Source organism: Phalacrocorax carbo, assembly GCF_963921805.1.
Source record: "Phalacrocorax carbo chromosome W unlocalized genomic scaffold, bPhaCar2.1 SUPER_W_unloc_4, whole genome shotgun sequence".
NCBI lineage: Eukaryota > Metazoa > Chordata > Aves > Suliformes > Phalacrocoracidae > Phalacrocorax > Phalacrocorax carbo.
In genome coordinates this window covers 20,242-36,328 of record NW_026990255.1, presented here as the reverse complement: position 1 = coordinate 36,328, position 16,087 = coordinate 20,242, and the positions used below count along the sequence as shown (strand labels likewise).

The following is a 16,087-nucleotide window of genomic DNA, read 5'->3' as shown; positions in this document are numbered from 1 at the left end:
GCTTCAGAGAATGCTCTGTCTTTCTACAACTGCCGCCTGAGCATGGTGGCCTGCATTGGTGCCATGAGCAAGACCAAAACACCACACTGAACAGGATGCGTTCAAGTCAGTACTTTGCCTTTCAGTCACCATTCTTGCACAGGCCCTTCCAGGTACATGGGACAAGCAAGGTTCAGGCCCTTCATGTTTGCTTGAGGGGTCTAAGAGTTACTTAACTCCTTGGAGAAACCTTCCCTGCAGACCCTCCTAATTCTGTATCATTTAAAACATCTGATAATAGTCAAAATCACTGCTGTCTGTTCTGCTCCTCTGGATTCAAACTCACCACACACGTCGGAGAACTGCCTATATTAGGAATGGCTGTACACAAAGTGGATAAAGTAGAACAAAGAGAAAAACATAGATGGTCTGTCACACGTGACAGGAAATGCAGTTTATTTTAGACAGAGAATGTTTACCAACAAAATTCCTTTAAAATGTGACACATCATCATTAGCCATTGTTTCATCTTCATCTTTGTAGTTCATCTACATCTGCCCCTCAAACTCTCTGGCTTCTTTTCAAATGATTCCTTGGGATAGGAAATAGTGTTGCTAATCTCTGGAGGAAGCATCTTCCCAAGCCATTGGATGGCTCTGTACCTAGGAAATACCCCGAGTTGTGAAGCCCCATCACAGGGAGCAGGCCTTGAACATTCAGCAAGGGCTTCCTTAACTGTCCCATCCATCACACTCATCATGGATGCAGTGAGCAAAACACTTAACAGTCACTTCAGCTGTGCAAGACAAATTTTAGTCTTTCACACTTCGCATTGCATTCAATCTTTCTTTGCAAAAAATTAGGAAAATTTTGAACTGTTCCTTTACACAAAATTATTTGCAAACTCTTGGAAAAGCCTAGGTTTTGATGCCTAGAAAGTGGAATTAATTCTAGATTCATTTCCAAATACTTGACAATTAAACAGCTACTACACACAAACACATCTCCGCCCTCCTCGGTGGCAAAGGTAGGGCATTAGTCCTGGCAGCCCTCGGGAAGGGCTGTCCCACACAAGGCAGCCTCCCCCAGCCCCTCTGTGGAGGCCTGCGGTGTGGGACTGGGGGAAGGAGCCCACCGCAGCCCCACACCCACCCAGGCAGATGTTCCTCATGACAAAAGCTTTTGAAGCACGCAAGTATTTAACATGTTTTCCACTTCTTCCTGCAGCAGTGGCAAGGGACAGTCTCGCCCCACCTGAGGCGCCTGGAGAGCGGACAGGAGCCCAAGGCCCCTCAGGGCCCAGCCAGGATGCGGCTTCCAGGTTGTCTCCCTGGGGTGTTGAGGCCGTTCCTGGGTTTTAACACCATGTTACCACATTGCGGTTACTTCTCAATATTGTTCCTTTGTAGGGGAAGTTTCTAATTGCCTTGGAGCTTATATTTTTAAGTGCATGCCACGCACTCTCTGCCGAGGATCCCATCACACGGCCTCTGCCGAAGTTACTGCCTGGCTGCCGCTCTCCAAGTTCCACAGGCACGTGCCCAGGGCACCACTTTGGTGCCGTCCTGTCCTTGAGACCTAGGTTGAGGCCCTCATCTACCTCAATAGTCCTCAGCTTAAAATTGACCGTTCCATGTGTTTCTTGGATCATTTAATCGCAATCTATGCTTAATTATGTGCAATCCTCTGCTCAAACTTTCCCAAAGGCAAATGGCTGTTGCAATTCAGCTGCCTAAACTGCGAGAAATGTGAACCTCAAACTCCAGAGAATGAAAATGCAAGAAAGAGTTAAATCTCCAAGGCTTTCTAAATCAGATAGAAATGTAGCTTCTTCCAGGCTTGAGACATGATAACTCTGGAAACAGAGCATATTTATAAAAGAGTGGTATTTGATTTATGAGTCATAATGTATTCCCTTCCAGCTAATGGAATGACACAGATATGGTTTTAGCTGGGATAAAGTTAATTTTCTTCACTCTAGCTGGTATAGTGTGGTGCTTTGAACTTAGCATGGAAAAAAAAATATTGAGATAACACACAGATGTTTTAGTTGTTGCTGGGTAGCACTTGTACTAGTCAAGGACATTTCTAGCTTCCCATGCTCTGCTGGGTGCACAAGAAGCTGGGAGGGGAGGGGGCACAGCTAAGAGAGCGGATTCAAACTGACCAAAGGGATATTCCATATCATGTAACGTCATGACCACTATGTTAACTGGGAGGAGCTGGCTGGGGGAGGGAGGAAGCAATCGCGGCTTGGGGAAAGGGCAGCGTCAGTCGGCGGGTGGTGAGCGGTTGTATCGTTCATGTTTCTGTGCTTTTTTCCTTTTTTTCCCTTTCCCTTCCTTCTCCATTTTATTATATTAACATTATTGTCATTATTATCATAATCACTATTATTATTTTATTGTAATCATTAAACTGTGCTTATCTCAACCCACAAGTTCTTTTGCTTGTCTGATTCTCTTCCCCATCCCACAGGGGTGGGGGTGGGAAGTGAGCGAGAGGCTGCGTGGTGTTCAGTTGCCAGCTGAGGCTGAACCATGACAGTCCATTTTTGGCGCCCAACGTGGGGCACGAAGGGTTTGAGATAATAGCAGTTGCTGTTCACAGCATTGATTCATCTGCTCTCAGTATTAGTTTGTCCAGTCTTTACTATGCCAATTGTACAGTACATGTTAAAACTTGCTGTTGGTTTTTTCAGTTTGCTGTACTCTGCAGTGATTAGAGATGTTTTGCCTAGGAGACTTGTTATTAAAACACTGGCCTTGACCCTTATTGGTTATTTGGGTCTTGCATGGAAGCTGTTACTGTACTTCAGCTACCATCTCATGGAGGCAATTAGCAATTATACCTCCTCTTCTGAGAAGTTTTTTATGGAGGAAATAGAGAATGGCACCTTAGCTACTATCTTATGTAATGTCTCCTCCTTCATTATAACAACTTTTCAGTATCTTGAACATCCTTGGGTAGTCAAGATACATCTGTTGATATTGCTTTGGCAGACGGTGTCAGTTCTAAGGTTAATAAGCAATTTAAGAATATCATCCAGAGATCTGTCCCAAGGCTCGATAGCTATGCGTGGCAGGGTATGTGGGATAGTATGGGCAATTACCTAAGATGGTGGGCACCCCCCGTGATGTGGGACTTCACCCCTGAACAAGTGCAGAATCCTGAAAAACTAGTAGAATATTTGGAGGAAGTATGTTGTCACCCTGGCAATTCCAGAGAGATACAGATCACTGCAATGTGCTGGAGCCTGGCCCATGCCTATCGAGCCCTATTTAACACTATTCACTACCCCCAAGGGAAAGAGAAGGTCGCTGGATCTAAAAAGACAAAGACAAGGAAAGCGAGAAGCACTATGGCCATTCCAACCCTCACGACAGACACTGCAGCTACTCCAACCCCAGTGACAAGCACTGCGGCCACTCAAACCCTCACGACAGGCACTGCAGCTGCTCAAACCCCAGTGACGAGCATTGCAGGTAAACCAGAGGACCAACCTGTGCCAGTATCAGTCGCCCCTATACGCAAGAAGAAATCATGGAAAAGAAGGTCAACTCGTTTAGAAAGATTATGAGGAACCAGGGCCATCACGAGAAGAGGAGGAGGAAGAGGAAGAATGTGTACAAGAAACGGAAACTACCCGATCCCTATCCTTGAGTGAGTTGCGGGATATACGGAAAGATTTCGGGCATCATTCAGGTGAGCACGTTATCACCTGGTTGCTCCAATACTGGGATAATGGGGGCAGCAGTCTGGAATTAGAGGAGAAGAAAGCCAAACAACTGGGAGCCCTCTCCAGGGAAGGGGACATTGACAAAGCGATTGGAAAAAGAACACAAGCCCTCAGCCTCTGGATGCAACTCCTGTCTGGAGTGAAAGGTATCCCTTCAAGGAAGATATTGTATTTCGCCTAGGAAAATGGACGACCATGGAGAAAGGTATCCAGTATCTGAGGGAACTAGCCATGCTTGAGGTGATTTATGGTGACCTGGACGAACAACGGTCCTCCAAAGATCCAGATGAAGCCCAGTGCACGCGACCCATGTGGCAGAAGTTTGCACGGAGTGCACCATTGATGCATGGCAACTTGTTGGCACTAATGTCCTGGAAAGAGGACAAGGCACCAACGGTGGTGGAGTTGATTGATAGACTCCGGGAGAATGGAGCAAATCTCTCTTCCTCGCTCGTCTCTGCTGTTGAGAAACTGTCCTGAGAGTTCCAGCAACTCAGAGAAGATAGGTCCTACTCCCCACCAGTACGGACCAGTATCTCAGCCATTAGGAGTAAACGTCCCTTTGCTCAAGAGAAGGGATACACACGACGGGGCGCCCTATGGTTTTACCTGCGTGATCACGGAGAGGACATGATGAGGTGGGATGGAAAGCCTACCTCAGCCCTAGAGGCACAGGTACGTGAGCTGCAAGGGAAAACAATCACTCAGAGGGTTTTCTCCAGGAGAGCTGCTGCTCCAGTTTGCAGTAAGCAATTCTCCAGACAGAGGAGCAGAAGTGCTGATTTTCTTTTTGATCTTAACAGAGACACTCATGATTCATATTTAGAGGAAGTGAGTGATGAATACTATGATCAGGACTAGGGGGGGCCCTGCCTCCAGCCAGGTGGAGGAAAGGGATAACCGGGTTTACTGGACTGTGTGGATCCGATGGCCTGGCACATCTGACCCACAGGAGTATAAAGCTTTAGTGGACACTGGTGCACAGTGCACCTTAATGCCGTCAAACTATATAGGGGCAGAACCCATCAGTATTGCTGGAGTGACGGGGGATCCCAAGAGCTAACTGTATTGGAGGCCGAAGTGAGCCTAACTGGGAATGAGTGGCAAAAGCACCCCATTGTGATTGCCCCAGAGGCTCCGTGCATCCTTGGCATATACTTCCTCAGGAGAGGGTATTTCAAGGACCCAAAAGGGTACTGGTGGGCTTTAGGCATAGCTGCCTTGGAGATGGAGAGAATTAAACAGCTGTCCACCTTGCCTGGCCTCTCGAAGGACCCTTCTGTTGTGGGGTTGCTGAGGGTCAAAGAACAACAGGTGCCGATCACTACAACAACATTGCACCGGCGGCAATACTGCGCCAACCGAGACTCCCTGATTCCCATCCATGGGCTCATTCGTCGACTGGAGAGCAAAGGACTTATCAGTAAGACCCACTCACCCTTTAACAGTCCCATAGGGCCAGTGAGGAAGTCTAATGGAGCGTGGAGACTAACAGTAGACTATCGTGGCCTGAATGAAGTCACGCTGCCACTGAGTGCTGCTGTACCAGACATGCTAGAACTTCAATATGAACTGGAGTCAAAGGCAGCCAAGTGGTATGCCACAATTGATATTGCTAATGCATTCTTCTCAATCCCTCTGGCAGCAGAGTGCAGGCCACAGTTTGCTTTCACATGGAAGGGCATCCAGTACACCTGGCATCGACTGCCCCAGGGGTGGAAACACAGTCCTACCATTTGCCATGGACTAATTCAGACTGTACTGGAACAGGGAGAAGCTCCAGAACACCTTCAATACATTGATGACATCATCGTGTGGGGCAACACAGCAGAAGTATTTTTTGAGAAAGGCGAGAAAATAGTCCAAATACTTCTGAAAGCTGGTTTTGCCATAAAACAAAGTAAGGTGAAGGGACCCACACAAGAGATCCAGTGCTTAGGATTCAAATGGCAAGATGGACGTCGTCAGATCCCCATGGATGTGATCAACAAAATAACAGCCATGCCTCCACCAACCAGCAAAAAGGAAACACAAGCTTTCTTGGGCGTTGTGGGTTTTTGGAGAATGCATATTCCAAATTACAGTCTGATCGTAAGCCCTCTCTATCAAGTGACTCAGAAGAAGAATGATTTCAAATGGGGCCCTGAGCAACGACAAGACTTTGAACAGATTAAACAGGAGATAGTTCATGCAGTAGCTCATGGGCAGTCCGAGCAGGAGCCCATCTGGGCTGCCGCACTGTGGCAAGATATTGCTGCCCGGGTAGAGAACCTGTTTGTAAAGGCAAGTCATGTGGATGCTCACGTCCCCAAGAGTTGGTCCAGTGAAGAACATCGAAACAACCAGCAGGTGGATCAGGCTGCTTAGATTGAAGTGGCTGAGGTGGATCTGGACTGGCAACATAAGGGTGAACTATTTCTAGCTCAGTGGACCCATGACACCTCAGGCCATCAAGGAAGAGATGCAACACACAGGTGGGCTCGTGATCGAGGGGTGGACTTGACCATGGATGTTATTGCACTAGGCTATCCACGAATGTGACACATGTGCTGCAATCAAGGAAGCGAAGCGGGTAAAGCCTCTGTGGTATGGGGGACGATGGCTGAAATATAAATATGGGGAGGCCTGGCAAATTGACTATATCACACTCCCACAAACCCATCAAGGCAAGCACCATGTGCTTACAATGTTAGAAACAATGACTGGCTGGCTGGAAACATATCTTGTCCCCCACGCCAGTGCCCGGAACACTATTCTGGGTCTCGAAAAACAAGTCCTGTGGAGACATGGCACCCCAGAGAGAACCGAGTCAGACAATGGGACTCATTTCCGCAAGAACCTCATAGACACCTGGGCCAAAGAGCATGGTATTGAGAGGGTGTATCACATCCACTATCATGCACCAGCCTCTTCAAAAATCGAATGGTAGAATGGACTGTTAAAAACTACACTGAAAGCAATGTGGGGTGGAACATTCAAGCACTGGGATACACATTTAGCAAAAGCCACGTGGTTAGTCAACATGAGGGGATCTGCCAATCGAGCTGGTCCTGCCCAATCAGAACCCTTAAGTAGTGTGGAAGGGGATACAGTTCCTGTAGTGCATGCAACAATTATGCTGGGCAAAACAGTGTGGGTTCTTCCTGCCTCAGGCAAAGGCAAACCCATTCGTGGGACTGCTTTTGCTCGAGGACCTGGGTGTACTTGGTGGGTGATGCGGGAGGATGAAGGAGTCTGGTGTGTGCCTCAAGGGGATTTGATTTTGGGCGAAAACAGTCAATGAACTGAATGGCACAATGTGAACTGCTATATAATATTGTGTGTCACCTCTGTGTTGTATCAATGATATCAGAGTACAAGCCTCCCAATCCATGGAAGATAGACTGTGAAACAGGCAAAGTGCAGCAGTGATGGAATGATGACTGACTCGGTATGCAGCAACCCAACGCCGCACACCCCATCTCTCCCACCCTGAAAGACTGATGCGACAGATGGAGCCCAGAGTCACGGACTGGGTGGACTCAGTGGACATTTTTAATGGACATTTTACAGGGAAGGTCCATGAACTAAGGGAATGATGTCTGTGTATTATGTTAAAGGATGGGAAGGGGAGGGGTGGTGGTTGGTACGGTTGTATTGCATCGTATGGGACCTGGGCATGGTGTAAATGGTATGGAATAAGGGGTGGAGAATGTGCTGGTTTTGGCTGAGAAGGGGTTAATTCTCCTCACCGTGGGGGGTCGGCTACCTTTCCAGCTTCCCTCACTCTGCCTGAGTGGTGGGAGGCTGGGAGGGGCAGGGCCATGGTGGGGGCGGCTGACCCCAACTGGCCAATGGCATGTTCATTCCATACCATGTGACACCATGACCAGTATATTAAGGGGGGCAGTTTGCGGCTCGGGTGCGTCGTGGCGTCGGGTCGGTGGGCGGTGAGCGGCTGCGTTGCGTGTGGTTTGTTATGGCGGTTCGTTCCCTTCCCCCCTCCTTTCCCCCTCCCCCGGGGCTTTGCGCCTCTCGTTGTTCTCCTTTACATTGCATTTCTGTTGTTGTTTCTTTTAATTTTAATTATTAAACTGTTCTTATCTCAACCCACGAGCGTTACCCTTCTGTTTCTCTCCCCCATCTACCGGTGGGGGAGTGAGCGAGCGACTGTGTAGGGCTGAGTTGCCAGCTAAACCATGACACAGCCGCTTGCTCACTCCCCCCACCCCAATGGTATGGGGGAGAGAATCAGAAGAGCAAAAGCAAAAAAAAAAAAACTTGTGGGTTGAGATAAGAACAGTTTAATAATTAAAATAATCATAATGAAGATCTAAAAGGCATCTAATATATGCTTGCTTGTCTGCTCCTCCAGTCAGTAGGGAGAGAAGATACCTCTGGAGGCATCCCTTTCTGTCATATACAAGGTGAAGCACTTCCTTGACCTGACTATCTATTAACTACACAGGCAGCTTAACAATTTGCTTGGGTTAGACGCGTTGCAAAGATGAATCATGTGATGTGGTGGCCCATGTTAAAGGTACTAAGTATTAGCAGAGAGTTGAACTGAAAGAGAATGACTCTGAATCCCAAAGACTCTGTGGAATTTGCTGGGTAACTGTTGAGCATCTGTCTGATCTTTTTCTGAGACAGATTTAGATGGAAGTTTGTGAGTATGTTTATTTTTAAAATCTTATTTCCTCTTTCTCATTTAGAGATGCAGTCTCTTAAGCAACACGGCTAACTTCTGGCAATTCAAACAGAGACACTGTTGGGTCTTTCACCTTCCATTTCAGTTCTAGTCTTTAAAGATTTTTGGAATTTCATAAGTTACTCATGCAAAAAATATTTGCTTACATTGCACTTATGGTATGTCTGTGGGCAGATTTAAGTAGCAGAATGAAGCAAACTCTAGTAAGTGATTCCATGTCACGTGCCACCAGGGAAGGAGGGAGACGTGACTCAGATTCACCAGTCCTCTTGGTGTGAATTAAGGTCCATACACACTCAACAGTCACTCAAGGTCCATACACAATCATTACTTTTACTATGTGTAATTGTATTGACAGGGGCCCAGCAATATTGTAAAAGTTACTTCTTAGCTTAAGTCTTGCATTACTTAATTAGTTCAAGCCTTGCATTACTGAAATGTGAAAGAATGAAAGGAAGAGGGAAGGTGCTGACGTGGAAGTCACGGACACTGCACACGACCAATATGATCAAGCAAATGCCAGTTTATTACAGACACAGCGTGGTTAATATAGCTCTGCAACCACCTTATCACACACAAGCCTCTATTGTTTATTATATACAAGCCTATTATTAGTTGGTCAGCACGGCCTTGGGCTTTATCCCAAAGATAGCCACTAGCAGCATCAGCAACTCCCGCCTTGTTTTGCTACCCCGTAATGAGACACTCCCGCCGGTGATATGGGATGCGGCCCCTGTTGACAGAGTAGCACCTGTGGCCAATCTTGGAATGCAACTTATCAGGAAGGCACAATGCCATCCCACACGTTCCCACAGTAAGTTCATACCATGCTGCTTTGTAAGCCTTGGGAAATACAAAATCACAGCTGTTATTAATAGCTACATACATTGGTTTTAACTCGCAACATCCTTGAGGCCTTCTTGTTCCCAGGCAGATTAAGTCCGCGCAGTCCGAGCCTGGATTGTTCACTACGTGTCCTTTGCTTTCCAGATATCCCACTGGAAGGTGGGTGGAGAGAGAGAGATCGCTGGTCCAGGTTCCAGCATTGGTCCAGCCAACAGGAGGTGTCTGGTTGGTAGGCGTGCTTGTTCAAAAAAGTCCCCCCAATGGCACTTGCCTTCCCCCTTTGATGTCCACTGGTCACTACAGACCGCCCCCCCGGGGTTTTTGCAGCTTGTGAGTGTTTGAGACATTCCTTGGAAAGGCTCAAGGGATCTCCACCCCATCCCCTTACCGAGTTTTGTCTCGTGCCGATTGGTTAGCTGTCCCCACTAGCTATGTAAATTAGCATGCATGCTCCTTGCAGGAGTGTGGAGGGGCAAGTCTTCTCAGTCCTGAACTGAGTCAGTAGTTGTGATCTCCACCTGCCGCCTTTACCTTTCCCCTAGTTACTGCAGTTTTTTACTGACTTCACACTTTATCACCCAGCTGAGGCTTTTATCGGTCTCTCTTTCCTACTCAAAAGATATAGTCATAAAACAAATGCCTCCTTATCTCTCAGCTCCCTCTGATTGCCAGATTCTGTTTTGCAAAGCTCACACGGTTCAAACAGTTCTTTTTTCCAGGGGGTTACAAGTTAGCTTTGGTGTTAAATTGCTTGTTCTTCCAGTTGGTCTCCTACATTCCATTGCCCGGTGGGCAGTGAGTCAATAATCACACACTCAGGAGAGACATTAATGATTTATTTCAGGGTTGCGCAAGCCTGGGTGCTTGGTGGTTTTCCACAAAACAAGCACACCAAAGGTGGCTACCTCATTATATTTATACAATAAGTCTATACATATTCTAGCTATGTAATACATATTCATTCTAATCTACATAGGTTGCATAATGGCATTAAGTCACTCTCCTTGGCTCTGCTTCAGATCCTTCTGCACGTGCCTTCCTCTTTTTGGGGGTCTTGCTGGTCTTTACAGATGAAGTACCCTAACCTTTTTTATCCATATATGGTCACATGTCACCTAAGGACAATTTAAGGCTATTTTCTCTTGCCAATTCTCCTTAATTTTCTTCCAAAAGGAATGTTTGTCCTTGATTAAATGGATAATCGCTGATGGCCAAGATATCCCGTCCCTAAGCTTAGGTTAAATATTAAAACATGAAACAGTGCTTGATCAAAATGAAAGGAATCTAGATTCATGCTAACTAAACATAAACAATACCTGTTCTTTCCAAGGAGGAGATTGTTCTCTTACACCACTGCATGAAATTTTTTGGGATGTTCATGTTCAGATTCCTGATCTGTGTTCAAACATGGATTGTTATTTGTAATTGGTCAGCTAATTCAGAAAATGATAATTTTGTGCTCGGATTATGTAAATTTAAAAGCTCATTTGGTCTTACTATCCATATTAACACTTTTAAAGCATGCTTCCAGAGCAACAGGTCACTTCTTTGAAATTAACTTTTTATGAAGATTAGTGCCAGGAAAAAATGTTCTTAGTGATGTACCTAGAAAGAAAATGAAGAGTAGACATGAACATAATTAAAGTGATTTTTTAAATAAAATTTTTATCTGTATTCAAATAATACTTTCTGGAGAATATGTCCATGGTCTATGAAGCATACCGGTGATGTTTTCCTCTGGATGACTGGGTTATTTAACTGAGATTTTGTAATGAAAACATATATGCATTTCCTTCTACACTTCTAAGAAAAGAATTGCCATGAAAATCTGTCGTGGTTTAGCTGGCAGCTCAGCCCTACACAGTCGCTCGCTCACTCCCCCACTGGTAGATGGGGGAGAGAATCAGAAGGGTAACGCTTGTGAATTGGGATAAGTACAGTTTAATAATTAAAATTAAAAGAAACAACAACAGAAATGCAATGTAAAGGAGAACAACGAGAGGTGCAAAACCCGGGGGGGGGGGAAGGGAGGGGAATGAACCGCCAAAACAAACCACATGCGACGCAGCCGCTCACCGCCCACCGACCCGACGCCACGACGCACCCGAGCCGCAAACTGCCCCCCCTTAATATACTGGCCATGGTGGCACATGGTACGGAATGAGCATGCCATTGGCCAGTTGGGGTCAGCCTCCTGCACCGTGGCCCTGCCCCTCCCAGCCTCCCACCACTCAGGCAGAGTGAGGGAAGCTGGAAAGGTAGCCGACCCCCCACGGTGAGGAGAATTAACCCCTTCTCAGCCAAAACCAGCACATTCTCCACCCCTTATTCCATACCATTTACACCATGCCCAGGTCCCATACGATGCAATACAACCGTACCAACCACCACCCCTCCCCTTCCCATCCTTTAACATAATACACAGGCATCATTCCCTTAGTTCATGGACCTTCCCTGTAAAATGTCCATTAAAAATGTCCACTGAGTCCACCCAGTCCATGACTCTGGGCTCCATCTGTCGCATCAGTCTTTCAGGGTGGGAGAGATGGGGTGTGCGGCGTTGGGTTGCTGCATACCGAGTCAGTCATCGTTCCATCACTGCTGCACTTTGCCTGTTTCACAGTTGATCTTCCATGGGTTGGGAGGCTTGTACTCTGATATCAGTGATACAACACAGAGGTGACACACAATATTATATAGCAGTTCACATTGTGCCATTCAGTTCATTGACTGTTTTCGCCCAAAATCAAATCCCCTTGAGGCACACACCAGACTCCTTCATCCTCCCGCATCACCCACCAAGTACACCCAGGTCCTCGAGCAAAAGCAATCCCACGAATGGGTTTGCCTTTGCCTGAGGCAGGAAGAACCCACACTGTTTTGCCCAGCATACTTTTTGTGTGCACTACAGGGACTCTATCCCCATCCACGGTATGTAGGATTTCTGACTGGGCAGGGCCAGCTCGATTGGCAGATCCCCTCATGTTGACTAACCAGGTGGCTTTTGCTAAATGTGTATCCCAGAGTTTAAATGTTCCACCCCCCCATTGCTCTCAGTGTCATCTTTAATAGTCCATTGTATCTTTCGATTTTCCCAGAGGCTGGTGCGTGATAGGGGATGTGATACACCCTCTCAATACCATGCTCTTTGGCCCAGGTGTCTATGAGGTTCTTGCGGAAATGAGTCCCATTGTCTGACTCAATTCTCTCTGGGGTACCATGTCACCACAGGACTTGTTTTTCGAGACCCAGAATAGTGTTCCGAGCAGTGACATTGGGCACAGGATATGTTTCCAGCCATCTGGTGGTTGCTTCCACCATTGCAAGCATATGGCGCTTGCCTTCGCAGGTTTGTGGGAGTGTGATATAGTCAATCTTCCAAGCCTCCCCATATTTGTATTTCAGCCATTGTCCCCCATACCACAGATGCTTTAGCCGCTTCACTTGCTTGATTGCAGCACACATTTTATATTCGTGGATAACCTGCGCAATAGCGTCCATGGTCAAGTCCACCCCTTGATCACGAGCCCACCTGTGTGTTGCATCTCTCCCTTGATGGCCTGAGGTGTCATGAGTCCACCGAGCTAGAAATAGTTCACTCTTATGTTGCCAGTCCAGATCCACCTCAGCCACTTCAATCTAAGCAGCCTGATCCACCTGCTGGTTGTTCTGATGTTCTTTGGTGGCCCGACTCTTGGGGACATGAGCATCCACATGATGTACCTTTACAGCCAGGTTCTGCACCCGGGCAGCAATATCTTGCCACAGTGCAGCAGCCCAGATGGGTTTGCCTCTGTGCTTCCAGATGTTCTGCTTCCACTGCTGTAACCAGCCCCACAGGGCATTTTCCACCATCCAGGAGTCAGTATAGAGAGAGAGCACTGGCCACTTTTCCCGTTCAGCAATCTCTAAGGCCAGCTGGATGGCCTTTACCTCTGCAAACTGACTTGATTCACCTTCTTCAGCAGTTTCTGCTACTTGTCGTGTAGGACTCCATACAGCAGCCGTCCATCTCCGATGCTTCCCTACAAGACGACAGGACCCATCAGTGAACAGGGCGTACTGATTCATATTTTCTGGCAGTGTGTTATACAGTGGGGCTTCTTCAGCATGTGTCACCTCCTCCTCTGGTGATATTCCAAAGTCTTTGCCTTCTGGCCAGTCCATAATCACTTCCAAGATTCCTGGGCGACTGGGGTTTCCTACTCGAGCCCGCTGGGTGATCAGTGCAACCCATTTACTCCACATAGCATCAGTTGCATGGCGTGTAGAGGGGACACATCCTTTGAACATCCAGTGCAGCACTGGCAGTCGGGGTGCCAGGAGCAGCTGTGCTTCAGTACCAACCACTTCTGAAGCAGATCAAACCCCTTCATATGCTGCCAATATCTCTTTTTCAGTTGGAGTATAGTGGGCTTCGGACCCTTTGTATCCCCAAATCCAAAATCCTAGGGGTCGACCTCGGGTCTCCCCATGTGCTTTCTGCCAGAGGCTCCAGGTAGGGCCATTCTCTCCGGCTGCAGTGTAGAGCACATTTTTCACATCTTGTCCTGCCTAGACTGGCCCAAGGGCTACTGCATGAACTATCTCCTGTTTAATCTCTCCAAAGTCTTTTCGTTGCTCAGGGCCCCATTTGAAATCATTCTTTTTCCGAGTCACTTGATAGAGAGGGCTTACGATCAGACTGTAGTGTGGAATATGCATTCTCCAAAAACCCACAATGCTTAAAAATGCTTGTGTTTTCTTTTTGCTCTTGGGATCCCCCTGTCACTCCAGCAACGCGGATGGGTTCTGCCCCTATATAGTTTGACGGCATTAAGGTGCACTGTGCACCGGTATCCACTAAAGCTTTATACTCCTGTGGGTCGGATGTGCCAGACCATTGGATCCACACAGTCCAGTAAACCCGGTTATCCCTTTCCTCCACCTGGCTGGAGGCAGGGCCCCCCTAGTCCTGATCATAGTATTCGTCATTCCCATCTTGTAAATATAAACCACAAGTGTCTCTGTTAAGATCAAAAAGAAAATCAGCGCTTCTGCTCCTCTGTCTGGAGAATTGCTTACCGGAATCTGGCGCAGCAGCTCTCCTGGAGAAACTCCCCTGAGTGTTTGTTTTCCCTTGCAGCTCACGTACCCGTGCCTCTAGGGTTGAGGTAGGTTTTCCATCCCACTTCTTCATGTACTCTCTGTGGTCACGCAGGTAAAACCATAGGGTGCCCCATCGTGCATATCCTTTCTCTTTAGCAAAGGGATGCTTACTCCTAACGGCTGAGCTACTGGTCCATACTGGTGGGGAGTAGGACATATCTTCTCTGAGTTGCTGGACCTCTCGGGATAGATTCTGAACAGCAGAGGTGAGCGAGGAAGAGAAATTTGCTTCGTACTCCCGGAGTTTATCAATCAACTCTGCCACCGTTGGTGCCTTGTCATCTTTCCAGGACGTTAGTGCCAATGAGTTCTCATGCGTCGATGGTGTGTTCCGTACAAACTTCTGCCACATGGGTACGTGATACTTTTCTCCATGGTCGTCCATTTTCCTAGGCGAAATACAATATCTTCTTTGAAGGGGTATCTTTCTCTCACACCTGACAAGGGTCGCCTCCAGAGGCTGAGGGCTTGTGTTCTTTTTCCAATTGCTTTATCAATACCCCCTTCCGTAGAGAGGGATCCCAGTTGTTTAGCTTCTTTCCCCTCTACTTCCAGGCTACTGGCCCCGTTATTCCAGCATTGGAGCAGACAGTTGATAATGTGCTCACCTGAACGACGGCAAAATCTTTTTGCATGTCCTGCAACTCACTCAAGGATAGGGATCGGGTCGTTTCTGTTTCTTGTAGAAGTTCTTCCTCTTCCTCCTAGTCTTCTCATGATGGCCCTGGTTCTTCGTCATCTCTTTCTAAGTGAGTTGACTTTCTCTTCCACGATTTCTTCTTGTGTATAGGGGCACTTGATACTGGCAAGGGTTGGTCCTCTGCTTTAGCTGCAACACTTGTCACCAGGGTTGGAGTAGCTGCAGTGTCTGTCATGGGGGTTGGAATGGCCGTAGTGCTTCTCGCTTTCCTTGTCTTTGTCTTTTTAGATCCAGAGGCCTTCTCTTCCCCTTGGGGGTAATGAATAGTGTTAAATAGGGCTTGATAGGCATGGGCCAGGCTCCAGCACATGGCAGTGATCTGTATCTCTCTGGGAGTGCCAGGGTGACAACATACTTCCTCCAAATATTCTACTAATTTTTCAGGATTCTGCACTTGTTCAGGGGTGAAGTCCCACACCACGGGGGGTGCCCACCGTCTTAGGTATTTGCCCATACTATCCCACATACCCTGCCACGCATAGCTATCGAGCCTTGGGACAGATCTCTGGATGATATTCTTAAATTGCTTATTAACCTTAGACAGAGCTGAAATGGTCTGCCAAAGCAATACCAACAGACATATCTTAACTACCCAAGGATGTTCAAGATACTGAAAAGTTGTTATAATGAAGGAGGAGGCATTATATAAGATGGTAGCTAAGGTGCCATTCTGTATTTCCTCCATAAAAAACTTCTCAGAGGAGGAGGTATAATTGCTAATTGCCTCCATGAGGTGGTAGCCGAAGTACAGTAACAGCTTCCATGGAAGACCCAAATAACCAGTAAAGCTCAAGGCCAGTGTTTTAATAACAAGTCTCCTAGGCAAAACATCTCTAATCACTGCAGAGCACGGCAAACTACAAAAACCAACAGCAATTTTTAACATGTACTTCACAATCAGCATGGTATAGACTGGACAAACTAGTACTGAAAACAAAAGAATCAGTGCTGTGACCAGCAACTGTTATTATCTCAAACCCTTTGT

General features: G+C 47.1%; 1 protein-coding gene across 6 annotated transcripts in view; it reads left to right on the top strand.

Annotated features, from left to right (window-relative positions):
* The window catches only part of LOC135310882 (activated RNA polymerase II transcriptional coactivator p15-like), a 55,809-nt gene that overhangs the window by 22,673 nt on the left and 17,049 nt on the right, over nt 1-16,087 (top strand). The window contains exons 5-6 of one of the 6 annotated variants that reach the window (XM_064439974.1): nt 1,207-1,300; nt 1,389-1,416. The exons of 4 other annotated variants lie outside the window; for them this stretch is intronic. In XM_064439974.1, the coding sequence (XP_064296044.1) occupies nt 1,207-1,300; nt 1,389-1,401 (107 nt within the window). In that variant the 3' untranslated portion in view covers nt 1,402-1,416. Of the gene's footprint in view, nt 1-1,206; nt 1,301-1,388; nt 1,417-7,070; nt 7,807-16,087 lie in introns of those variants that run through there. One more of the 6 variants, XR_010370840.1, reaches the window with a different exon arrangement.